Source organism: Polypterus senegalus, chromosome 1, assembly GCF_016835505.1.
Source record: "Polypterus senegalus isolate Bchr_013 chromosome 1, ASM1683550v1, whole genome shotgun sequence".
Classification (NCBI taxonomy): Eukaryota; Metazoa; Chordata; class Cladistia; order Polypteriformes; family Polypteridae; genus Polypterus; species Polypterus senegalus.
Genome location: NC_053154.1, coordinates 275,965,615 through 275,993,514, shown reverse-complemented (window position 1 = coordinate 275,993,514; position 27,900 = coordinate 275,965,615). Strand labels below are relative to the sequence as shown.

Genomic DNA, 27,900 nt, shown 5'->3' with positions numbered 1-27,900 from the left:
AAATGGGTTAGGAAATGACATGACATGAACCATGGGTAGCATATAGAGAATAAAGAAAAAAGATTTTATATGAAGTTATCACTCTAAGATCCTGAAATAGTTCAGCATGTTCAATTAATGGCAAAAGCCTGCTGGATACTTAAGAACTTTTGAATAGATGCTATCTTTCATAGGATAATCCTTAACCACACATGGTTGTCATTTTCTGGAAATACCCGAGTGATATCTGCCCCCATTTTCTAAGCATATACAATATCCTATAAGCCATTTTTCAGCTTCTTCTGGTAGAAGCTACTTTATATTAAAGAGCATGTCAAATTAGCAGTTCAATAGAAGACATCATATGTAGCAGGCAGACGTGACCATAGACTGCACAAAGCATTTGCATCCCCCACAGGGGAATGGGAGGTGGTGGGGGAATCTGGTACACCGAGATTGCTGTAGGACTTCCTACTGTATGACCAGAAGTGGTATACAGAAATGATATGAAGATAATTAAAATTCACTCAAAGATTTTAAATTGCTACAAATCACAAAGCTGTACTGGCATTAAAGCCAAAAAACAGAGTTTCTTTATCACATTATGGATTTAAATAATTACCCAAGAGCCAGAATTGCCTTACAGTATGCACTATAAAAAATAAATTAAAATTGGGTTGGTGGTGCTTTGTTTTGTTTCCTTTAGGCTTAGATATATTGCATTATGTGCGTTTTTTCATTTCCTAAGCATTTTCTTTATTGTGTGTGCACACTCCACACCACAGAAAATGCATAATGCTAATTGTAGATTGGTATTGCACACTTATTGGCCATATGCAAATTACCAATGTTGCTGTTGTTTTAAAAATGTAATGTTTTGATGTGACAAAAAAAATGCAATGCAGTGTAATCTGTTCAGTTCAAATTTATTGTCACGTGTACAGAGTACCATTAAATTCTCATTTGCACGTCTGACAAATACACAACATATGCCACGTTACTGAGCTGTAAATTTTGCTCCTTGGGTTATGTAAAATATTACAATGTACAAAACAATAGACTAAAAGTAACCCAAGCCTCCCCAATTCCAGAGGCCATGGACATAAGGATAAATTAAGCTGCTGATCAGACAAATTCTGAGCGTATTAACAGCATAACCCACAAATTATTAGTCAATTTGGGGCTGTAGATACATTCTTAAGTCATTTTCGTGCATAGTTTGTGTAATCATTAACCACAATATTATTGGATTTTGTCTTCAAACTATGAATTACAACTTGGCCAACATATATTAATTGTTATATTATTCTCCCAGACTGTACATCTGGTAAGTAACTGAATCAAAAAGTGTGGAATGCTGATGAAAATGTCATTTTGAGCCTCATTTTAATCTGTATAAAGATGGTGTTGTGAACTTTTTTGGCTATGAGACCCTGAGTAACAATTATGTTATACAATGAGCAGCAGTTTTTACATGCTATGCTTCTCAACAGAGGGACTTAAAGCTGCAATTTCATTTATTTAGTGGAAATGTGTGTGGGTGTGTGTGGGTGTGGGTGGGAGTCAGTTGTGGGACGGGAATTCATTTATGAGCACAAAGACAGTAACCCTTAGTTGTCTGGGAACAAGAATTCTAAATAGCAACACCACGTTTTGTGCATAATGTTGAATAGTCAATGATTTGAATTTTAAGTATTGAAACTTATGCACGGGGGGTCACACGAGGGGCAAACAATACTCATGTGAGGTCTGTTAGCTGTTCAGTCTGATCTTTTTCTAGTCACACTCCACTACCAGGAAAATAACAGATGGCAACAAAATTAAGTCAATTTGCTGCATTTTGTCTTTGAGGTTGGATTTCTATTTATAGAAATACGCACTTGAGAAGTTTTTTCTGATAATTAAGTCATTTTAATGAAAGCCCAGCAGTAGATGAAATGTAAAAGCATGTACAAGTAAACAGTATATGAGATGAAATTATAGTTAAATCACTGTGTTTCATTTGTTTTGGAAAACTTATAATTCCACCTAGGATAAACAGGGAGCGGCGTTTCCTTCTGCAGATGAAGAATTCCAAGAAATCTCACCCTTTCAATGAGATCTTTAGACTTTGCTGGCTTCTTCATAACTTTAAATCTTCTTTGTCATATGTACAACCGGTTCTCAGAAGCACTTTCTCCAGAATGTCTTTCATGTCCAACTGCCACTCCTTTACCAATTCACTGGGAGTTTTTCCTTCCTGAAGAAAACACATACAACTTAATAAGTCATTGCAAAATTGTAGTCAATCATTCTCTGCTATGTCTGGTACTTGTCTTATTGATTAATTTCTTAATAAACCCAACAAACCAATCAAGAGAACATAATACTCAAATAAAATAAATCTAACAAGGCCGTGAAACTTCATCCATGCATGCTTTTATTGCCTTGAGAAATGCAGAAAGAAACAGAGAGCAGATACGCATCCATTATTCCTATTACACTATCCTCAACATGAAAATTATTTTGACTGTAGACTTATTATACATTCAGATTACAAATAGTTCAAGACTTTTTAAACATCAATCTTTTAACATATATATTAGAACAGGTTCTTATATTCAAATAAAATTCTGCTCCTAACAACTCCTCCTGGAAGTAAACTGTAAACTGCTTTGGTATTTATTCATTGCATGTTTGTCCACTTTTCTTCTAATACATGATTAATTGGGATTGGATCCCACCTCAGCGACAATGAGTACAAGATGGGAAGTAACCGGGCACAGTCCATCGTAGGGCATGCTCATGCTCACACTTACATCAAGATATATAGAGCCAATTTAGAGTCACCAATTAGCCTAACTCTGACATGTTTTATATGAGGGTGGACACTATAGTACCCTGAGAAAAACCAATGCCAACAAAGTAAAACCATGCAAGCTGCGCACCAATAGTGACTACAACTGAAATGTGAATACAGGACCCTGAAACTATGAGGCAGCAGTTCTAATCACTTCACAGTTCTGCTGCCATTCTTTATTGTGCAGTGAAGGAATTCATTCATAGGATAAATGATATTTTTCCTGATTAACATGTTAGAAAGCCAACTCATGTCACACTGTAAACTATTTTTTTATTATTTACTGCTATTTTTCTGTTAATATCGAAATTCTACAGTACATATATTTATCTGCATAGGCTTCCCTTTAAACCTCTGGATTGTACAGGGTGCAGAGTTCCTGTTTTGGTAATGTAAAAGCCTCACAGCATTCTTGGCTTGCACATCAGCACCATGTTGAAGGAGCAGCTTGACAATTCGGTAGCGATTCAGACGAACAGCATCATGAAGAGCCATGTCACCTTCCTAATGGTGGAAGTAAACAGGGACACAGAGATGAGAAAAGGAATTGCTTCCAAAATAGGCAATATATTTTCGCTTGGATTTGATTTTTACCCAGATAAGATTAATATATCACCCCCACATAGGGTTGTCTTGCTTATTACTCACATGAAGGAGTGAAAGAAGCAACATATTGAAAATACCCAATAGCTCCACCAGTTCCTCCATTCAGATTTTCTGACAAGATTTACTGGTGAACATTGACAATATGGCCCAGACATGCGTTATTAATGTACCAATAAAAATGCACATTTCTTAGCTTCTTCTTGCATTTTGTAGGTGCTCTACAGTATCAACAAGTATATAAGGTACTATATAAAATAAAGACTAATTAAAATAAACACCATTTGTTAGAAAAAAAGCTTCAGCAAATCAAACTGACACCCTCTTGTGACAGAAAAGCTGCACTGCACTTTCAGTACCATTGAGGAAGAATTAACATAAAGTATCCATCTTCTTCTTTTGGCTGCTCCCGTTACGGGTTGCCACAGTGGATCATCTGTCCACATGGATGGATTTGGCAAAAGTTTACACCGGATGTCCTTCCTGACATAACCCTCCCCATTTATCCAGGCTTGGGACCAACATGAAGAAACACTCCTCCTGGTTTGTGCATCCTCTGTGGCTGGGCTTTGCTTCTCTTAAAAATAATTAGCATTGTCACCTTTGAATTCCCCACCAGATGTAAGACTGCAGCATAAACATATTCTTTAATCAGTTCTGAATATATAACTGGTGCTCTAGTTGCTCAGAATAAGTAAACAGTTGTAAAATGTAATAATCCTGTTCTTATTCATAAAAACAAAGCGTGCTCTTTTATTTAGTTGGTAATATTTACAGTATGTTAGATAATGAGTTAAATGACAGTAATCAATTCTGAACAACTGCATCTGCACCCACTGTTTCAAAAGGAGGAATACTTCATAATTCTAACCTAAGATGAAATGTGATTATTTTGCTTCTATGGAATTGTAATGCATAAATATTACATATGGGTTTTATAGAAATAAACACATGGATTGTAGGTATTGTTATATACTCACCAGTATATGGAAAATTTATTTCACGAACACTCCTAAAGCTGGCACTAGATCTTAACAATAATATATCTTTTTTCACTTTTAGACTAGTAGTGCAAAGTAAAATCTTTATTTTTTACATAGTGGCTTTACCATATAGTAGCAAACACCATACCAAGACACTTTATAAGAACTGACATTTTATAACTGTTTATATGTATTTTTGCAGTTGGACCACAGGCAGGTTAATTCACTTGGAGTCCAGTTCCATATCATTACACTACACCACCATTTGAAAAAAATGTGAATTATTTTTTAATATGTTTAATCACACATACTATTAGTCCTAATCAAGTTTCTTAAAAACAAACAAACAAACAAATAAATAAGATGAAAAAAGAAAAGGAGGGGGGTCTTTGAGGATCTCTGAACTAAAATCTCTGAAAATGAATGAAATTCATAAAATATAGTATGATCTGGTTCAATACACACCAAGCATGCCATCATTCAACCAAATTCATTGCCCACATATATCTTGTCTTCAGTTGTCTAAAATGCAAGATCCAAACTGAGAGGGATGTCACCAGCATCTGCATTGCTTGGTCACATGATTTGGGAATGTTTTACACTGTAGCCGTTTTGGGGGAAATGTTCTGCATACCTCTGGGAGTAACATTTTACTATGAAAAATCTTTTCTGATATCCTATACCACACTACCTGTACAAAGATTTACTTTGCTCAACTGGAGGAATCCAAATCAATCTTCTATAACTAAGCGGGAGGGCAATGTTCTATATTATACCAAAAATCACTATCCTTTCATGAAGATCCATTTAGAATTTTTCAGAATTTGACAACATTCATTACTAATTACATAATTTTAAGCTATGCATGTGTGACCTGTGTGTAATTTTCTGTTTTCTATAACTACTATAGATGGCGCTCTCTTGATGTATAAGCTCTCTAAGATGGATTTGAGAGTTGTATGAATTGTCCTTGGAACATATACATTTTTTTGGGATTTTATTTTATTCATCGTGTTTTGCCGTTTAAATAAAATAAAATGTATGTTGAAAAATCATGCTGTTAGTTTTATACAGTGGATAAAAGAGATGGACTGCTGATATGCAGTGTAAACTGTATACATGTAATATGAAGAACTGCCTTCAATTTAATATTTGCCCGTCCATCCATTAGATTTCTGAATCTACTTAATCCAAGTTAAAGATTTCCGGCTGGGTCTACTCCAGCATCACTGGGCACAATGGTGGAAATTAACGCAAAGTGCATGCTAAATAGTAGCCATGAAGAAATGCTTCACAAAAAGCGTTGTGGGCACCTGAAACAAAGTAGTGAGGCATGTGGCAGAAACTGAATGCTTGACAACTTTTAGAAGTACCTGGATGAGGAGACTAAGCTATTAAATAATAAAAAAGTCTGATGTACTGAGTGATCATTGTCAAGACTTTTACATTCTAACCTTTGTTGGGCCAAATGTAAAGTCTCCATATAATCTAATATAGTCTGATTAGCATGAAGCTGATGTAAATTATTTTAGTAAATTTGAATGCTGGGGTAGCATCAGCTGCAGCACTTAAGATGATAAGAAAGGTCCATCAAATCACTGCTCAAAAAACACAGTAGAATAGAACTGGTTGTGTGTGGACAAAGCCTGTTTCTCTCAAAGAATGGAAGTGAAGGCACTAATCAATATTGAGGTAGTTGTAAACAATTGATAGAGAATCAAGTAATTAGTAGTGTTTACAGAAACTCAGAGCCTAAGCAGAAATATTAGTAGTGGTATACTGTAGTATGTAAACAGATGAATTTGTTTTTTGTTTTGCTTTCTTTTTTTCTATTTTAAAATGTATCATCCTTAGAAATCTCTGACGCTTATCCATCCATTTTCTGGACAGAATTACATTTTGAAACATCTTGTCAGTCTGTTGCAGATAGCACCCGTACACACACACACACAGACAAATAAGCACATAGACTCGCAATTTTCTGTTCTTACATACACATGCAAGTACACCAAGCAATTTAGCATAGCAATTAGCTTGACAGCTTGTCGTTGAATTGTGGGAGGATAGCAGACTCCCAAGAGTAAACCTACGCAAACACAAAGAGAATGGGTGAACTATTGTCCTATTGTGCCTCCTCCAAAATTTCCAGAATGTCAAGCTTTAGAGCAGGAGTAGGCAACTCTGGTCCTGGGCCTGGGGCTATGGGCTTCTCTTCCAACCAGTTTATTAGCTAGATGCCAGTTCTTTCGACTTATGGGGCATTTAACTGAACACATTGAAATAATTTTTTTCTGCCAGTGTAATTTTAGTCTCCTGAAAAAATTACCAAAATGGTCTATGGAACAGAGTGGATCAGTAGTCCTAAATATTACAACAACTTCTTCATGACAAACACCAAGAGGTGCAAATAGTGCCAAGTAAGCTACAGCGATTAGCTATTGGCTACCATTTTATTTGAACCCCATTGTAAGGGCACTCCTTTTTGAGAAGGGTGGCACAGTTACTAGCATCTCTGCCTCCCAGCTCCAGAAAGGTGAGTTCAATTTCCTTGTGTCTGGAAGTTTTCTGCAGGTATTTAATTCTCCTCTCTCATTTGACTGATATGCACTGTACATTGATTGAATTGAATTTAAATTTGCCTCGTAAGGCTGATTCTTGCTTTGTTCCTGATGCTGTTGGGATGGGAATCTGCTGCCTGTTACCCTTTAATGGAAAAAGCAGACCTAGAAAATGAATGGTTAGAAAAACTCAAAATCTTAAAAAGGTAGTTAAAAGAAAATAAAAAATGTAGATATAGAATACTGTGGTCTAAAAAGACTGTAACAAATAATTATATTCTGGAATAAAAATAAAACTAACACTGTTTTTAATTTCTGAGGTTGCAGAATGAGCACGAAGGCAAGTTAAGTGAGAAGTTAATTTAATGCCAGTGATTGACCTCTAAAAAGGGCATTGTTTTGAAAAAACAGCATCTGTAGCACTAAACAACTGTTTTTTTATTAAACAAATACAGATATTAAAGGATAATAATAGTCAAAAATCAGGAGAACAGTAACAGGACCCAAATAAGAATCATGTGATGCCTTTCTAGGCCTTCCTAGAATGAGTCTGCTCACCCTGACTATTCACTGGGAGGCTTGTTCACTTGCCCATGGTTCCAAGCACCAAACAGGCCCTTTTATCCTCTGATATTCTGTTTTTTATAAAAGTGATGCAGACCTTAAAACCAAACTCTCTTATTGACGTTACAGAATTAATTCCAGATACAAGAGCAGCCCTATGTTTTTTAAGAGAGGGTCTGCTAGAACTCTCTTAAGTGGCCCGAGGTGTCCCTGCAACCCTGAGATTTTATATGCCCGAAAGTCAATGTCAACAGCCATTAAACCTGTTGAATTAAAGTTGTAGCGCAGTCACATATTCTAGCGAGGCTTTGTGCCACCTATTGGTCTGGAGGAGTTAACACATTACTTCCATTTATTATCTCTGTGTTTTCAATGCTTATACACCACTTACAACAGTGCTGGGGCAGTGGTGTTACGCTTAAGATACCCTTAGCAGCCCCGGCGGTGATTATGTTGTTGCTCAGGAATGTCAACTTTAACTGCCACTACCAGTCTTTTTTACATTACCAGTGCTTGTATGGCCCTGACTCTGTCTCATAGCTCTGTGTGCAGCCAGCAAAACAGTTTCCAGTAGGGATTCTCACTACACTTTCAATAACCACTGGAGTAGTTGTGTAAGCCAGACAGGGTGCCAAATAAGCCTTAAAATATAATGAATTAGTTTAATTAAAGTAAAGAATAAATCTGCAGCCTGGAATCCATCCATCCATCCATCCATCATCCAACCTGCATCTTTAAAACAGCCATGTGCCTTACAAGCCCTGACATGCTGTGCAATCTTCTAATACTGAAGGTCACTAAGAACGATATTTAATAATCCCATGGGTGCATTTCCACCGAAAATTTTCTGGTATCAATAAATTAAGTTCCAAATTTTAGAAAAGATGTATGAGACATACTGGACACAAATATGGGGTTTTGAGGAGCATTATCTGATGGTTTTTCAGCACCTTTGAGAATTTTAGCCACAGTAGTATCGTCACGTGAAATCCTTACTAGCAAATCTGACCAACAAGCAAAACATCATCATGATAAAACAAGATTATAATAAATTACTTTATTGTAATTAATAGAAAACACAACTCAGTTTATTTGATATACTGTATGCTCTTTCCTCCTAAAACTATTGAGACTATAACTAGGAGAAATATATCAATTGGGCTTTCATCAGAAGGGCAAGGCAAAGCATCCTCCTTAGTATACTTGGTTCTGGGAATATGTGAATTTACAAATTTAAAAATAATTGTTCTTTTAAGTGTTTTTAAATAAAATGAACCTTTGTATTTAATGAAATCACAAACAAAATAGCTGAGCCCTGAGTGTGGCTTCTCCTTTCTTAAACAGCCAAGGTTATAGCCGGTAATCGATGATTACCTAGATTACAGTTAAATTTAATTGAGGAAACCATCCATCCATCCATTTTCCAACCCGCTGAATCCGAACACAGGGTCACGGGGGTCAGCTGGAGCCAATCCCAGCCAACACAGGGCACAACGCAGGAACCAATCCTGGGCAGGGTGTCAACCCACCACAGGACACACACAAACACATCCACACACCAAGCACACACTAGAGCCAATTTAGAATCGCCAGTCCACCTAACCTGCATGTCTGTGGACTGTGGGAGGAAACATTGAGGAAACCTTTTAGGATAAAATGGCAAATAGCTGTAGATTGTGTGATGCCACCTACCTTTACCACCAAACCAGAGACATCTCCTAATGCTTAAGGTGAATGAACAGTTTGTACAACACAATAAAAGAGCCATCTCTAAGAAAAAACTCTCTTCTGCTGTAATGGTTCAGTAAAAAATGGTGATTCTTTTGTTTAAAGACAACTCCTGGTAAGATAGGCCATATGTCCTAATGGCAATGGACCACATGTCTGCTATCCTAGTCCCTCTGATACATTTGCTTCATTTGCAAAAGTACAGAGAAATATGTACACAGTTATGTTGTAACTCTTCTTGTTAAGCACCTTTCAATTGTGTACTCTGGAAGTCTCATTATAAAAAAATACAGCAATAAAAGCCTATATTTTAAGTGTCCACTGCAATCATTTCTAAAGCACATGAACATGCTTGACTGAGGATGTTTCAGGTTACTTCATACCTGTCTATGCCTATAAATAATCCCTCTATTGAAAGTACGTGTTTTTAAAAGATTTTTGGATTTAACACTAAATGTTCACTCTTTGAGCTAGCAAAAAGAATTTATTTCCCTGTAAATGACTTTCCATATGTGCAGATTTAGGAATAGATTTCCATATTTATGTATTTCTGAGACATTAAGACTCAGAAAACCTAAACATAAAAAAACTAGAAGGCATTCATATTTACAAGAAGCCATTTTATCTAGCTTTCATATCAAATTTAAAATATACATCGATTCATATCCTGTTTATGGTTGTGAAGAAGATGTACCTCAATCAGCAGAACCGGGTGCAAGATGTCAATCAGCCCTGGGTATGGCATTAGTCTATCACAGAGCACACTCATGCACACCATGCACACTCACACCAGGTCAAGTTAGAGTTATTAAATAACCAAACCTGCATGTTTGTGTAATGTGGGAAGAAAACACATTCAGGCGTGAAGAAAATATGCAGGCAGTTGATGCATAAGAATCAAACCTAGGATTCTGGAATTGTGAGGCAGCAGTTCTGAACCACTCTGCCAAAGCAGCACCCCAATTAAATATGTGCTTTACACATTTAATTTTGTGACTACTTCATGTTTACAACCATTCTTTGGCAGCTTTCAAATTAGAGTTAGGCCGTCGTTATTTTTAATAATGGTTTTACTCTTATCACTGTAACAATAGAAAGAGCTGTCCATCATTTCATATTTTATGAATTTAAATTAATTTGTGTGGTTATTTTTAGAACAGTTTATAAGTTTACTGCTGGTGCTAGTTTTAAATAGTTGAAGGGCTCTGAGAGTATATTCAGTGAAGTGCCTTTTACAAAAAGAAACTAAATGGAACTGACCCAAAAACAAACTCATTATTAACTTTGGTGGCAGATGGTGTTAAAAATTCTTTTACCAATAATTCTGTGCAGTCAAACAAAGTCAGTCTCACATATTGAGAACACGTACCATTAAAGCGTGTTTCTTTTCATTATTAAGTGAAAATAAGTTAAATGTAGCACCAACTGACACATCACAAAAATTTCTTATTCACCATTTCAAAACGACATATGCAACTTACTCTTTTATATTGAAAGTAACAGGGAAGTTGATTGATGTAAAGCAACAGAGAAGATGATGAATTAGAGTATAATACAAATGACACAGCATTTTAAGATAGCTACCATTTAGAAACTATTTATAGCCACTTAGGACATTGTACAACAAAATAAAATTTAATAAACAAAGTTGCCTACCCTGTCTTTAGCATTGATGTCCACTCCACTGGCAATAAGATATTCTACCAGATCAAAGCGGCCAGTCCTCGTTGCCACATGCAGAGGAGTGCTCATCAGCTGCAGACATGTGTGATAAAATACCCACATTATATGAATTCCTTTAGTTAACTCCACAGTTAATGTATTCTAATTAAGGCTTGGCTGGGATGCCTCTGTAATAATAATTTGATCAAGTCAAATGTTTCATGATCATTCTGAAAATAAGGCGCTGAACATCTGTAATTGTGTGGTCCATGTGAAATGTAAGATTCATATTTCTACTGCATGGCACAGATAACATGGTCTGTACACAACAGTAATGCAAGGAATATTTAAAGATAAATTTGAAATTGTCTGCACTTACTTTATCCTTCATGTTAAGGTCAGCACCACTCTTCTGCAGCACTTTGAGAACTTCCAGCTGTCCTCCCCGACACGCCCAATGCATCGCAGTGCTGTCCAACTGCAGAAGAGTCATTTATTGAGCTCTGTAACACTTATGTTTGCCAAAACAAATCTTTCTACATAATATAGTGAAGGTGGGTTTGCAGTATCGTTTAATAAAACAAAGGTGCACCATGATTTGGGCTATATAAAAATTAAATTAGTAGTATTAATATACTGCCATTCACTCCCTTTCCTTTTTTTTGCTTTGAAGTATTGTCGCACAAAATGCAAAACTAAAGATTTACAGTGCATCACTTTTTCCACATTTTGTTATGTTACAGCCTTATTCCAAAATGGATTCCATTCATTTTTTTCTCAGAATTCTACACACAACACCCCATAATGACAACGTGAAAAAAGTTTACTTGAGATTTTTGCAAATTTATTAAAAATAAAAAAACTGAGAAAGCACATATACATAAGTATTCACAGCCTTTGCCATGAAGCTCAAAACTGAGCTCAGGTGCATCCTGTTTCCCCTGATCGTCCTTGAGATGTTTCTGCAGCTTAATTGGAGTCCACCTGTGGTAAATTCAGATGATTGGACATGATTTGGAAAGGCACACACCTGTCTATATAAGGTCCCACAGTTGACAGTTCATGTCAGAGTACAAATCAAGCATGAAGTCAAAGGAATTGTCTGTAGACATCTGAGACAGGATTGTCTCGCGGCACAAATCTGGGGAAGGTTACAGAAAAATTTCTGCTGCTTTGAAAGTCCCAATGAGCACAGTGGCCTCCATCATCTGTAAGTGGAAGAAGTTCGAAACCACCAGGACTCTTCAAAGAGCTGGATGGCCATCTAAACTGAGCGATCATGGGGGAAGGGCCTTAGTCAGGGAGGTGACCAAGAACCAGATGGTCACTCTGTCAGAGCTCCAGAGGTCTTCTGTGGAGAGAGGAGAACCTTCCAGAAGGACAACCATCTCTGCAGCAATCCACCAATCAGGCCTTTATGGTAGAGTGGCCAGACAGAAGCCACTCCTTAGTAAAAGGCACATGGCAGCCCGCCTGGAGTTTGCAAAAAGGCACCTGAAGGACTCTCAGACCATGAGAAACAAAATTCTCTGGTCTGATGAGACAAAGATTGAACTCTTTGGTGTGAATGCCAGGCGTCACATTTGGAAGAAACCAGGCACCGCTCATCACCAGGCCAATACCATCCCTACAGTGAAGCATGGTGGTGGCAGCATCATGCTGTGGGGATGTTTTTCAGCGGCAGGAACTGGGAGACTAGTCAGGATAAAGGGAAAGATGACTGCAGCAATGTACAGAGACATACTGGATGAAAACCTGCTCCAGAGCGCCCTTGACCTCAGACTGGGGTGACGGTTCATCTTTTAGCAGGACAAAGACCCTAAGCACACAGCCAAGATATCAAAGGAGTGGCTTCAAGACAACTCTGTGAATGTCCTCGAGTGGCCCAGCCAGAGCCCAGACTTGAATCTGATTGAACATTTCTGGAGACTGAGAGATCTTAAAATGGCTGTGCACCGAAGCTTCCCACCCAACCTGATGGAGCTTGAGAGGTGCTACAATGAGGAAAGGGCGAAACTGGCCAAGGATAGGTGTGCCAAGCTTGTGGCATCATATTCAAAAAGACTTGAGGCTGTAATTGCTGCCAAAGGTGCATCGACAAAGTATTGAGCAAAGGCTGTGGATACTTATGTACATGTGATTTCTCAGTTTTTTTATTTTTAATAAATTTGCAAAAACCTCAAGTAAACTTTTTTCATGCTGTCATTATATTTAGAGCTTCATCCCTATGAATGTTGAGGAGTGTCTAATCCTGAATGGCTACCAAACATTTGGCCCAGTATAATATTGCAGTACGAAACACAACAATGCAGCGATTAGCTTACCCTGTCTTGGAAATTAACAGCTGCTCCACTGTCTAAGAGTTTTTGTACAATCTTAGTGTGTCCTTCGAGAGAGGCACGATGAAGAGCGGTCCTTTTGAACTGGATAAAAAAATATGGATTATAATAAAAATTATGTTGAAATATGCACACATTATAAAAAATATAAAGAGAATTTTTCATTAAGTAAAAAATTTCAAATATTCTGTAATGGTCATAATTATTCTTTTACTATACATTAAATGCCTTGACTACTTTTTCTTTTTTATCCTATTTGATGGATTATGTTCTAGTTTTTCAGTCAGGAAATAGGGCATATTAACAACAATGAATATTTTATATATATATATATATATATATATATATATATATATATATATATATATATATACTGTACATATATATACATACATATACATATATATATACATACACATACATATATACATATACATACTGTATATATATACATATATACATATATATACAGGTATATATATATATATATATATATATATATATATATATGTGTGTGTGTGTGTGTGTGTATGTGATACAGTGTCTGCCAAATATTACAGAGAGTATACGACACGTGTTTCGCCTTTAGTGGGCGACTGGCTCATTTATTGACAGGCCACAAGCGTTACCTGGTAGGTAACCACCCAAATAATCAGATTTCTACTCAGACCTAAGAATGTAATACTCCAGTCTTCACCCTGTCAAATAAGTGAACCAGCTGCCGTGGTAGAACATATCTATAATCTGCTTTTCACAACTGAGAGGACATGGCGAATGCTGGCCAACTGGCCGACCAACCAGAAGCGTTACCTGGTAGATAAGGATCCAAATACAGTAATCAGAATGTGACACAGAACTAAGAATGAATATATTTATATATAATTATAATATATATATATATATATTGAACATCTGAAGGTGTCCTCTGGTATCTGGCACCAAGACATTTGCAGCAGAATCCTTAAGTAAGCTATAAGGGACCTCCAATGATCAGACTTCTTTCTCCAGCACATTCCATAATATTTGATCGGATTGAGACCTGCTGAATTTAGAGGCTAAATTAACAACTTGAACTCTTTGTCATGTTCCACAATATGGTGTTTCACACTGGATCAAACATAAAGGCTTTTGAGCTTAGATTTGTGAGTAAGCTTGGATAGGGGTTTATACTACATCAGAAACAGAGGATAGGATATAAAATGAAAGAGAGAAGAGATCAGCAAAAAGGAAAGTTCTTTTTAGAAATTTAACACCTGCAAGTAGGTAAGCCAACCCATCTGATAGACATGAATCAGCACCACATTAGTTAGGCCTAGAAGGCTTGCAAGCTTGTTGTTTTTAGTTCTATTTAGTCCTTTTCTTCTCCCTTTGCTCAATGTCTCTTTGTGTTTATTTATTCAATAAATGTGCTTTTTTGTATATTTTGCTCTACTTGGTGACATTCCCACTTATAAAAAGATCCACTCCTTTTGAGGATGTGTACAATAATAATAGTAATAATAATAACAATAATAATATACTTGTCTGTTTGTAAATATGTAAGCAATAGCTCCCTATTATAAAAGTAGCATGTCAGTGACACCAGCCAAAAAGTATGCCATGGAAACTCACCTCATCACAAGTATCTGGATTCCCATTACCTTCAAGGAACTTCTCAATGACTTTCACCTTCCCTTCTACAGCTGCCCACAAGAAATGAGTACTGTTCACTGGTCCTGGCTAAAAAACATCTAGAGATGTTTCCAAATCCTTTACATTGGTAATACATAAACAAACAAAGTAGGATATTGAAGAAAATATAAAAATGATTTTGACAGATGCAACTACAGTTTATTCTGAGCAACTGCCTCTTAGCTTTGATGCTTTGGACATGAATTATCTTTAAATGCATTGCCTACTTTATGAGCATTACTATAAGGGTGGTGGTGTAATAGTGTATAGGTCTTGGGACAAGACTCTTGGCAACTGGCAAGTTAGACAAACCGAGCAAGAGTGTCAGAGTTTTGTTCTGCTGATTTGTAAGATATTATTTTGGCATATTGTGTTTTTAGTGTGATTATGACTGGGGAAGACATCTGTTGTGGACATCAAAGTATTAGATGAAGGCTTAATAACTTCAGTCAAGACTAATCAAGTAACAGAGCTGGGTGGCAGATGAAAAAGCTAGGGGAAGAAGTAGGAGAAGAGGCTTATGGAATGCTCTGACCTCATGTTACTATAAAATATGACTTGACCAGATATTACAAGGTATTCACATCCACATAGAAGCAATCAGATTTCAAACAGGAGAACAAATAAAATAAAACTGTCTGTCTGTGTACTAATGGGAGTGGCTAGTTTCACACTGACATCTATCTTATTGAGTCCAATTTGCCTATATTTGACAAATTTACCAGCACACTTACAACTTCTTGCTGCTCAGGCTCAGAATCAGCTGAAGAAGATGCTGTATTGTTTTTGTTCTTTCTCTTTTTACGCAGCTCTATAAGATTCTGGATGCTGCCGACATCAATGATCTCCCTACGCAGGTCCACTGAAGATTTTCGCACTTTGTCATCCACCTACACAAAAAAACTAAATTTCAACAAACTGATAGGGATCCCACTAAACATAAACAAACAGAGTAGACCATATTTTTATTTTGCTCTCTCAGTAGTTAAACAAATCATGTTTTTTATCATTTCAATATATTTCTCTTTTAGAATGTTTGCATGAGCGTCCTGTGTGAGCAATTCTTTTGTTTCATGTCAGTCAACATTCCAAAGTCCTGAGACATTTTGGCAGATGAATTGTCACAGCATCTGTGTTGTTTCAGAATTTATGTGCGACTACCTTTACTTTATTGTTGCTTGGTTAGACTGAAACAACATCTGACACCATCTACAGAGAGAGTTGTTTTAGGCCAGAAATGAGATGAATTTCCCAATAGTACATTCAAGCTAATGTAAATTTCCACAAAACAAAGCACTTTTTATAAGAATATTCAATGAACTGTCCCAGATGTATAAGGTATAGCACAGATTATATAAATCTGTGATAGTCAGGGCACATATCTAGACTCTGGCCTTCTGGGCTGGTAACATCACTTCAAGAGAGTCTAACCAATCCAACAAGCTGATTGAGAAGGCAGGCTCTGTTAATGGGACTCACTCTCAACCTGTTGGAGGTAGAAGTGAAGGAGAGAAAGAAGACAAAACTGATGGTCATTCTGAACGATGCTGCATACTGTAGCCTGTCTCTGACACATTAGCAGTGAGTGATTTTAGCCAACAAATTATTAAGCACAAGTGTGTAAAAACACTACAGGGGCTTCTTTATAACTACAGTAATAGGTATAATTACCTTTTTGTAATTATTTGTGTTTATTTGAGGAGACTTATTAATGTGTGCTTCTTATATTTCTTAAGTCAATTTGGAGAAAACATTCACTTATTCATCCATTTTTTAAAGGTGCTTATTCAATGTCAGAGTCACAAAGAGTCAGAAACTATCCTAATGGCACTGGAAGCAAGGCAGGCACTATTACTATACAGGGTGCTAGTCCATTACAAGGGCGACTCTCTCATACCTGATCAATTTAGAGTTTCCAATCAACTGAAAATGCACATTATTGGTATGTGGAAAGAAAACTGAATTCCCAGAGAAAATTTTACAGACTTAATGTCTGGGAGAGGTTCCAGTCAACAAAGATGAGCCACCATGAATGAGAAGTAAAATGCAACAACAGGATATAATAAAAACATATTTATACCACAGATACATGTAAATTAACTTTTTAAAAAACTCCATATGTATAATTAAGTTTTGTTTTTTGTACAGTGATTTACTGCATTTTTAAAAACAAAACATAGGACACTATTATAGATCATGTCTTTCTAAAATACAATATGCTTGAAATATGTAACAACAGACTGTGGCGGGCGACCAGGTCCCATGCCCAGTCGGGACGCACCTTCTGCATATGTTCCAGGGGAGCAGCCGTGGCCTCCTCAGTACCTCCCCTGGGACGCATGGTGGCAGCCTCCCTGGGTGACAAGGGTGCCTCAGTTTCCCACAGGGTTCCATGGGAGATGGAGTTCTCCACAACCCTGTGGGGATCTGGGGTGGCTGCCAGGGGGTGCTGCATGGATCCCGGAGCCTGTATGGACACCACTACAGCCCCGCCCGGAAGTGCAATTAGACATAGGTGATCAAGCACCTGAAGCACTTCCGGGTGGGCAATAAAAGGGCCAGCATCCACCACTCAGGGGCCAGAATCGGGAGGAAGAGGACGAGGTTGCCTGAGAGGAGTGGTGGTGCCAAAGGAAGGGTTGGTTGATTGCTGAATTGTGCTTTGGGACTGTGTTGGGCCGGTGAGACATGGGGAAGACGTGCCCCACAGCTGAAGAAAGAAATAAAAAGCCTGTTGATTTTACACGTGCTTCAGTGTGAATCTGTACCGGGTCAGGCGCCTATATAGCGCCTTTATCACAAGGCATACTTGCAGGCATATTAATCTCAAGACCTTTCACTCTGCATTGTCAAGAAACTGCAATAATCCTAAAACATTCGCCTTTCTACTATATTTAAACTGGCTCTAGACCATGAATAATATTGTAAACTGCCATGATGCCCAAGATGGGTTATTACTTTGTGCCCATGTCTCCCAGAGCAGGACTATATAAATGTGCTAGAGAAACTGGCTGGGTATACACAGAATAATGAATATGGCAGTGAATAAAAACAAATTAAATTGACTAAAGCAGGAGATATTTTTGTGAACATTTTAAAACATGTAGAAATTGTAGCTGAATGGAGATAACTGGCAAACTCTACCTGTTTATTTTGTAGCATTTCATAATGTCTTATTATTTTCAGTTGGCAATTAAATTTGTTGATATTTGTAATGTTAAAAAACATTTAGAATTTTACTTTACTTTCCCTGCTGTCAGGACTAAACTGCTTCAGCAAATCAGAAAGCTAATTCAATAAAGAAATACAAAAGAACACAAAAGCAAATGGCAAATAAAAAATTGAATTAATTTCATCATCAATCTACTATGAAAATTCTTTTCTAAAGTAGAAGATGTTGTCCATCTAATTACAACTCTGAAAGGTATCAAGGGATTTTAATGTAACATGTACAGATACTGTATGCCATACTGTCCAAACGCCCAAGGCCACCCAAGAAAATGAATTTTAGAGCTAGTTGTCTGGACATTAAGTGTTTATTTTCTTGTGAAAACGTTACATAATATTAGAATAAACACAAATAACCAATAAGGCAACATGGTGGTAGTACTGTTGGCTCATAGTTAAGAGATCAGGATTTTGTGTACTGGGTCCTCTCTACATGGAGTTTGCATGTTCTCACCATGTCTGCGTGAATTTCCTGCTCTGATTTCCTCCAACTGTCCAAAGACATGCAGGTTAGGTGACTTGGTGATGCAAAATTCTCCCTTGTGTGTTTGGTGTTTGGGCGTTTGTGTGTGTCTTCACTGCAATGGACTGGTGCCCTGTTCTGGGTTTCTTCATGCCTTGCGATCTATGCTAGCTGGGATAGTCTCCAGAATATGTGACCTCCCATTACCCTGCTCTCAATTAAACAGGTTAGAAAATGACATGTCAAATAAAAAGAATGACATAAAAATAAAAGGAATGGCTTCTGCTTTTAAAAAATGTTTTTTGTGTGATCTCCTTTGAAATGCAAAACTTGGTTGGGGGGAGAAAGAGAGCAATGCTATTTCTTATTTATGGTTTCTACCCTAATAACCGTGTCAACATAAAAATAGGCCTCACAGCCATAACACCTGGCAAAAATATGAAATCTAGGTCAAAACTATCATATGTAACAATGTACTACCGTAACGTAAGACTACAAAACATCAAAAAAAGTTCAGGAGCAATGTCTTTATGACCAAACAGTGAATTTTGTGAGCTGGAATGTCAAAGGGCTCAATTATGAATTAAAGAGAAAGAAAGTATTATCTCACTTAACAGGATTAAATGCCAAGATAGTATGTTTACAGGAGACTCACATAATAATTAAGGACCAGTTTCAGTTGCAAAGAGAGTGGATTGCCAAATGTTTCACCATAACTATAAGAAAGTTAGTGTTGTGGGAATTTTAATACACAGAACTATTCCATTTTTACTGTCAGATAATATCTGATCCTGAAGGGCAATATGTCATGGGGATGGGCAATTTATTTAATACTACAGCGATTCTGATAAATATCTATTAACCTAACGTGGATGACAGAGATTTCATGCAAAATGTATTTGCATCTATTCTTAAAATGAACACTCATAAAATTATAATGGTAGACTTTAATTGTGTTTTAAATGCAGACTTGGATAGGTCTTCAGCTACAGTGGCGATAACATCTAATACTGTAAAAATAATTATACAGTTTGTAATGGATCAGAACTTATCAGACCCATGTAAGTTTTTAAATCCTAACTTTAGAGCATATTCCTTCATCTCACAAGTTCATCATTGTTACTCAAAAATTGATTATTTATTCATATACAATAGTTTTTTTGCCGATTATCAAATCTTGTAAGTATGATACTATTGTTATTTTTGACGACACATTTAGAAACTACTATAAGTTCTTACATTCTACTCAGTCTAATTACTAGACAATATAAACTCACTTCAAAGTGGTAAACCAACCAGCCCTGATGGCCACCCAGTGGATTTTATAAACAAAATTCAAATAAGTTAGCTCCACTATTATTAGCAATATTTATAGAAGCCTAAGACAACAAAATTCTACCTCAAACTTTTTGCCAAACATTAATAACTGTCTTTCCTAAGAAAAATAAGGATTTACTGCAATGTGCATCATACAGACCAATCTCATTCCTGAATAATTACATTAAGATACTCTTCAAAGTTCTAGCCAGAAGAATTGAGAAAGTGCTTCCTTCTGTAATATTACGAGACCAAAATGGATTTATTAAAGGTAGACACTTAGCTTCTAATCTCCGATGTTTGTTTAATGTAATATATTTACCCATTAAATCAAAGACCCCAGAGATCTTACTAAAGCATTTTATTTGGTTGACTGGGACTACCTATTCACCACATGGCACAAATTTGGGTTCAACCCAAATATATGTGCATGGATGAAACTACTTTATACTAGTCCAGAAGCCTCAGTTTGAATTAACAACCTTATTTCAGACTACTTCAAACTAGAACATGGTACTCAAAAAGGATGACCCCTATCAGCACTGCTCTTCGCAATCGCAATTGAGCTATTGGTTGTCTACCTTCAAGATGTATCAGAGATAAAGGGGATTTTCAGAGAAGGACTTGAACAGAAAATATCACTATATGTAGTTGATGAGGTACTGTACATATCTGACCCACAAAATTCCGTCCAAAAAGTACTAGCTGATTTTCAAAAGATATCTGGAGTCAAAATTACTTTGAATAAAAGTTTGCTTTTTCCAGTGAACTCTCTAGCACACAATATTACATTGGACACCTTCCCATTTATCTTAGCAGATCAGTTTAAATATCCAGGGGTAAATATCACAAGTAAATATAAAACTCTTTTTCAAAAAAATGTTGCTGTCTGCATGAAAGAAATTAAACAAGATGTGCATAGATGGTCTACCATCCATCTCACATTAACAGGAAGAATCAACATTGTTTTTCTATTTCAAAGCATCCCCCATATACTGTACATGAACAAATCATTTTCTAAAAAATGAGATTCAATCATAACTTCATTTATTTGGAATTCAAAACATCCACGCATCTAAAGGGTGACTCTACAACAACCTAAAGCAGAAGGGGGCTTGGCACTACCTAACTTTAAATTTTATTACTTAACGGCAAATATGCAGACCTGGATATTGACACAGATTGATGAATATACAAAAGCCTGGTCTGCAATAGAATTCAAATCTTGCAGTACTTCTTTATATTCCCTGCTTTGTGCCCCAATAAATACAAGTTATCATCAATACACCAACAACAAACAATTGCCCTTCATTCGCTCAGAATATGGAACCAATGTAGGAAGCACTAAGACAGAGAAGCCCTTATCTGTTGCACTGCTACATGACAAACGCTTTTTTCGACCCTCTCAAACATACACAGTATTTGGTGTTTGAAAAATGTCTGAGATTAAAACATTTAGAGACTTCTATATAGACAACATCTTTGCATCCTATGAGCAATTAAGCTTTAAATTTAACTTCTCATCAACACAATTGTTCCACTACTTTTAAACAAGAAACTTTGCTAAACGAAACCTGCCCAATTTTCCATATCTTCCACCTATTTCTATTCCAGATTTCAGAAAAGGAGTGGAAGGCAGCCATGCACAGAATTCACTCAAGCTCCATACAGGCAAAGCACTCAATCACCTAACTTAACATCTTCAATCGAGTGCATTTATCTCATTTAAAATTATTCAAAATGTTTCCAGGGCAAGATTCAACCTGTGAACGTTGCAATTGAGCTCCTGCCTCACTGGGCAACATGTTTTTGACGTGCACCAAATTAACATAATTTTGGACAAAAATCTTTGAATGCCTATCAGACACCCTTGGCATCACAGTCACTCTTAAACAATTAGCAGCTCTGTTTCATGGACTCCCAGATGGGCTTAAAGTGGAGATGGACAAAAAAATTGTAATTGCCTTTACCCCACTACTAGCACACAGACTTATCTTGCTGAACTGGAAGAATGCCAGCCCAACACTTTTAAGTCAGTGGGTAACTGATGTCCCGTACTATTTGAAATTGGAAAAAATCTAATTCACATGTAAAGAATCTGTTCAAAACTTTTTAAAACTACTGTATGGCAGGATCTAATCAATAACATTTTAGAATAAACTTCTATTTCGAGGAAAAGGATACTCATCCATTCTTGCTGCTTTTAAAGAAAGACTTGCTTTGTTGGTTTGCTCTCCTCTCTTTCTTTTGGGAGGGGGTTGAGTTTTGGTTTGTTAAGTTTGATTTGATTGTATGGAATATTATTTGCTTTTAATTAAAATCAATAAAAAAAAAATGAAATGCAAAGCTGAAATAATTTACTGTGATACCCTGCTGCATACTTGTTTCAAGTAGACTTGTGATACAAACGTGGCTAATGGGGTGAATTTCCTTTTAGCTTTCCTTCCAAGGGATGTACTAATTACTGGGTAACAAAGATGTTTTAGAGCCTTTCAATTTTACATACTTATCAATTTACAGTGGTACTGAGCCAGAATCTAATCTGGTAACAATGGATGCAAGATAGGAATTTACAATGAATTAAATCCCACTCCATTCCACTTAATGATACCATTCATGCAACTATCAGTCTATTGTTCATACTGTTTGTGATCACTAATTGTAAGGACCTACTCAGAAACAATGTCAGTCCACAATGAATATCTATATTGAAAACTTGTAATATTCTTTAAGCAAAACATCCTAACAACCCATGTGACAAAGCACAAAAAATACACGCTTTTGCATAAAAGGCAAAAATTTTTAACTGGGAACTCATAAAATATAAAAATCAAAATCAAATACCTAGCCTAAATTATTGTCAAAAGCAATGAGAAAAATTGCAAACCAGAATTTACAAAATAATAAAGAACAAGCGCTAGAGAGTATCAATGTATCCACAATGTTGAACAAAGAACTTGACTTCACCCCGGCTTAAATGGTATTGCGCTAGTAGCATTATATAAAGTAACTTCTGGGGGGCATGGCATAGTTTTTATTACTCAAAATGACAGTGCTCATAGAAAAACAAAATGGTGTTCTAAAGTGTATAAAAAACATAACAATAATAAAACTGAACTTCCTCCCAGAGATGCATAATAACAGAAATAATCACAGAATCCAACATCAAAACTCCTTAAAAATCAATAGAAAAAAAATGATGTAAGAAGAAAACAGCCTCACAAATCACAATACCACTGAGGCATAAGTAGTATTGTCTGGGGTTATCTGACCTTATAGATCAGGGATGGAGATAAAAAGGGAAGAGGAACGCTTTTGGGAAACAGGAGTGATAGGGACAAGTGGGTTTAGGCACAATGTCATTAAGAACACATTTTGGCAAAGTTATAATTTTCTTTATTTTTGAACTCATCACTGTAAAACATTGGGGTATCCTGATAGCACCTAGGTCAGGGGTCCTCAATCACGGTCCTGGAGAGCCGCAGTGGCTGCAGGTTTTTGCTCCAACCCAGTTGCTTAATAAAAAGCACTTATTGCTAAAGTAACCCTTCTGCTTCACTTTAGTGATTTTGAGCCCTTATTGCTTAATTTTGTCTTAAACAGCTATTTTAATTGCTCCTTATTATCAATAACATGCAAATGACAAGAGAGAGCAGCATTTCTCCATTTAGCTTATTTACATTTACACCTGTGTGTATTTATCTGCACTATTGGGTTTAATTAAATACTTGGAAGAAAAATGAAGAGAAAAAAGTGAAGGACTGAGAATTACTCGTCCATTTTAGCCTTCAAATCATTTGCATGATAGAAAGGGAAAGAAAATCTAGGATATGAGAATGACCTGACATAGCAGAGTTAATTTAATTTCATAGCTTGTTAGTGCTTTATTGGCAAGAATTGCTTTCTAATTAAGCAACCAGGTCAGAACAAAAACCTGCAGCCACTGCGGCTCTCCAGGACTGGGATTGAGGACCCCTGCCCTATGTGCAAGGCAGGAGGAATAGCGTTTATAATAACTATACATACTGTAAGTGCAAAAAATGTTTTCAACCTTTATTTGAGATTTAGGAGCAAGTGGGTGCAAATTAGATAGGACACACAGATCTTGATTTTACACAATCATGATGTGCCAGTCTGCCCAACACACCCACGCGTACCTATACAGGACCAGTAAACCTATTAATATATCCTTGGACTGTATGAACAAATTGGAGTCGTAAAAACCCCACTGGAACCTAAGGGAGTGCATGTAAGCTCCACATCATAGGCTCATTAGCCACATCAACTGAACTCGGGTCCAAGTGCCTGATAATAAACATGGGTGGTACTATTTGCCATCTAGATACACATGATGACAATCAGCCTAATGCAATAAAAAATACAGTGAATATCCTTGTGTCCTGCCATAGTGTTAGGCCCCACAGCAGTTTTTCCACACATGTTGCTAGCAATGCATACCACTTTCACACACATACATGATTTTCTAAGTCTTTACCATTCTACAGTCAGTTGAACTGTTCTGAGATCACCAGATTAACACCTTTAGGTCATTTGAATGGCAAATACCACAAGTATTTTTATTGTCTGAGCTGTTAAGGCCACTCGCAGCAGTTAGCAGCGGCCACATTCCTCAAAATGCTGTACTAACCAGTTTCACTCGCAGTCACTTCTCTGAGTCTGAAGACACCTTAAGTCAGATGAATTAATTTACTTTAGAAGTTGTTTCGAAGTAAATCAGTTGTAACAGTGCGGATCTAACAGCTGATAAAATACATAATAGCGTAACATTGTGTAAACCTTGTCAGAGTTATTTGAGATTTAAGATCGAGTGCATGGAAGTTAGATGGGGCACAGAGTACTTGATTTTTCATAATCAATGAATCATTCTTGACTGTAAACGTCCTGCCGCTACAAAGCGGCTTAGGAGAATTCAGTCTATTCTACAGCTCAAAAATTAGGCACAACACAGTGCCTTAGTGTGAAATTTGAACAAATATAGCATTCATTAATAAAATATGCTAATAAATAAAGACATGTTCTTCTGTGTTCTCTGTGTGTGTTTTCTTGCATATTCATGCATGACAGGAAGACGGATTGTGACACTGGAAAATAAGTAGTCACTTTATCTGTCCTTTTTCTAAAATCACATCTTCCAATGCAAGGTCACAAGGTCATCTATTCTTTCTTCTGTAGTTGTCTTTAAATTATCCATAAATAAAATGAAAAACAGGACTGTTTGGGATCATGGTTGAATTTTGCAGTAATGGAGTCTGTGAGTTAAACAAGACCAGGAACCTACACGCCAAGTGAGAGTTTACCTTTGAAGGATAATTTAAATTGATTCATATATTTGTTTAGACATCTTCCTATTGTTACCTTTTATTTGTAAAAAGAAAAATATGAAAATTAAGTTCACTACAAAGATGACAGGTTCATGGAAATAACACAAAGTTCACTTTGGAAACCCCTGTGTGTTGTGCATTACAGAGATCTAAGAGTAGCCAAAGGAAGTGGGTTGAGTGGCTTGATTATGTTTGTAACATTTCATTACGCCCTTTATTGTCTTACGTCTCTTACCTGAGTAAACTGAAATGTTGGTGTTCTTGATGGTTTGTACTTTTCCCCTTCCAACTCTTTTGTAAATATCTTCACAATTTCCAGTTTCTGATCAATATCTTTTTTACGTTTCTGAAACACAATAAAAGTAAACTGTATTCACGCACACATATGTCACTTCTGGGATGTTCAGTCAGCTCTGCTTCTACTAAAACAACAAAACCTTTATGCTAATTAATTTCCTAGTGTTTCTTCATGTCAACACCATATTAAAAATGTTTAAACAGAATACAACAGGTTGATGATACGACTTAATTTTCTTTCGAAGTGCAAAGTGAGCAACTTCAGCCACATTTAGGGATACCCAGTTATCTTGCTGCCTTGTAACTTCAAGCAAACACAAATACACTTCATTGTTTATATTCTCTCTTTAGTGAAAACTGTCCCTTGGTGCTTCACTTGTTCAGAGATACAGAACAATTTACAAGCAGCTAAAGTAGCTTACTCAGAGCGACACTAAGAGAGTCAGTCACTAGAGACTACACTGGCGGTGTCGAGGTTTAGACTCTCCAGCGCTTTAGCTGATAAATGAGCCTGCCTGCACTTCCATAGTTATACTTACAATATTCCATCAAAGCTAAATGGTGCTCTTTATGTCTGTGTAAATCATTCAGAAACACAATTTTAACCAGTTCAATCAAATATTGCCACATTTACTGTCTTTATGTTTTATAAAATTTCAACTGACCATTCCATTTCTCTGGCTTAGCATTTATTTGCTTTAAAGAAAGGCTTGTAGTCTCAATCATTTGTTTAATTGGAAAAAAAATTCCACATATAGCCTCGGGCTGTATGACATGCCAGTTACAGTCCAGGAAGCTGAAGCTGCTGAAAGCTCTAGATTATTCATTTAATTGACTTTGTGTATAATGTGGCCCTCCATTCATTCTCCAAGTATGCTTCTTACACTAAAGGGTTGCAGGCCACCACAGGACACACTTTAAAGTAATAAATCTACCAAATGGTCATGTCTTTCTAAATTGGAGTGCAACTAGACTGAACTGGAAACCAACTTGGATACAGAGGGCACATGCAAACTGCATGCAGACACTGTTTAAGCTGGAGATCATGTAAATCTCCATAAATGTAGATCATTGCACCTAATGGGCAGTGCTGACTCACAAAAAAGTGGCATAAATGCAAAATCCAATTCAGAACACAATGTTAAAAAGTCAAAATATCACACTTCAAAAAACCTAACTCTGTGTAGTCAGTTTCTATGAGAATATGGAATGACGGTCCTAGAGTGGCATTCACATATATTATTAAAACACACTTTCAGGATATTAAAAATACTCTTTGAAAAGAAACAGTTTCATATGAAAAGATCTTTCATCAGCCATTCTCTTTCACCTCATTCCTTCAGTTTAATTTTACATCATGCATCACAAAGTACACCCCAGATAATAGGCAACTTACATTGTGTTTTTCATCTAGGTGCAGTTTGTGGTCAATCAGGTTAGCTGCCCAGCCAACTTCAGTATCCATCTTTGAGTACAAACCTTACGATAAACACTAGTACAAGGTTATAACCACCTAACTATACATTACGCAGCACTAAGAGAACAAAAGGCAGGTTGCTGCCTGTAGCTAAATATATAATGAACTTTCCTTGACTCTGATTCACTAGCCACTTTTATACTCCAGTGAAGTGTGAAGGTGGAAACATTGTGCCGGCTGTTACTCCAAACGAGAAGGACAACATAGTAATGATGAGCATGGTGGGTTTTATTTTATCCCCTGAGCACACCATGGATTGTGGATTTGTGTGTGTGTGAGGCTGAGAGTGACAGGTGTGCTCTGGGAGCAGCGCTCTGTACATCCACATGATCCACGGCTTGGCTGAGAGCTTGGTCAGCTGCAACTAACAGCACTCTGCTGTCATCCCTTACTAAATCTGAGTGACAACAATTTCAACCATTCACTGATTGATCTAAAAAAATATATTTTGCTTTTAATCATGACCTTATTTAATACTTGTATTGCATATTTTGCGTTATGCTATACATATAGAGTGTAAGATATTGAAATTTCAGCCTTTGTGGTTGCAAAGGCTGAGAACAAGACAAACTATGCAGGATATTTTTAATGGTAATAAGCACTGCTGTTCATCAAATCTTAAGTGAAAAATAAGCAGATCATTTTTAAAAGAAAAAAAAAACCTTCCAGTGCCTTGGTTGCAAACATGTACTGATTCATTCTCATCAACATTTTCAAAAGCATAAAAACACAACCATTCTTCTATATAGTGAATGAGCGTCACTTGTATCACCATTGGCACGTGTCACATGTGACCATTAGGATGTTCTCCGTGAATGCCCTGACCAAGAAAGTTGCTGGGTTAAGTTTT

At 36.7% G+C, this 27,900-nt stretch overlaps 1 protein-coding gene across 4 annotated transcripts; it reads right to left on the bottom strand.

The window, feature by feature from the left end:
* Positions 1-27,286, bottom strand: LOC120542409 (ankyrin repeat domain-containing protein 2). Of its 4 annotated transcripts, none has more exons than XM_039774880.1 (9): positions 26,970-27,283; positions 25,512-25,622; positions 15,661-15,816; positions 14,867-14,974; positions 13,241-13,339; positions 11,296-11,394; positions 10,911-11,009; positions 3,224-3,322; positions 1-2,218 (listed from the first exon to the last, which is right to left on the bottom strand). In XM_039774880.1, the coding sequence occupies exons 1-9, from the start codon at positions 27,036-27,038 to the stop codon at positions 2,102-2,104; spliced, it is 957 nt and encodes a 318-aa protein (XP_039630814.1). In that variant the 5' UTR covers positions 27,039-27,283; the 3' UTR covers positions 1-2,101. The 4 variants fall into 4 exon arrangements, with proteins under 4 accessions (XP_039630814.1, XP_039630835.1, XP_039630820.1 ...); XM_039774886.1 differs by having other exon boundaries at positions 2,097-2,218; positions 3,163-3,322; positions 26,970-27,286; XM_039774894.1 differs by having other exon boundaries at positions 2,097-2,218; positions 3,219-3,322; positions 26,970-27,285.
* Between the last annotated feature and the right edge of the window lie 614 nt (positions 27,287-27,900).

Bases quoted from the DNA above. Each gene is read 5' to 3' on its own strand.
- LOC120542409 (XM_039774880.1), bottom strand. From the start codon at position 27,038: ATGGATACTGAAGTTGGCTGGGCAGCTAACCTGATTGACCACAAACTG. The intron at 13,340-14,866 runs GTGAGTTTCCAT...TTTTTTATCCAG, and splicing joins ATCCAGATACTTGTGATGAG to TTCAAAAGGACCGCTCTTCA. The intron at 11,010-11,295 runs GTAAGTGCAGAC...ACATGTCTGCAG, and splicing joins ACCTTAACATGAAGGATAAA to CTGATGAGCACTCCTCTGCA.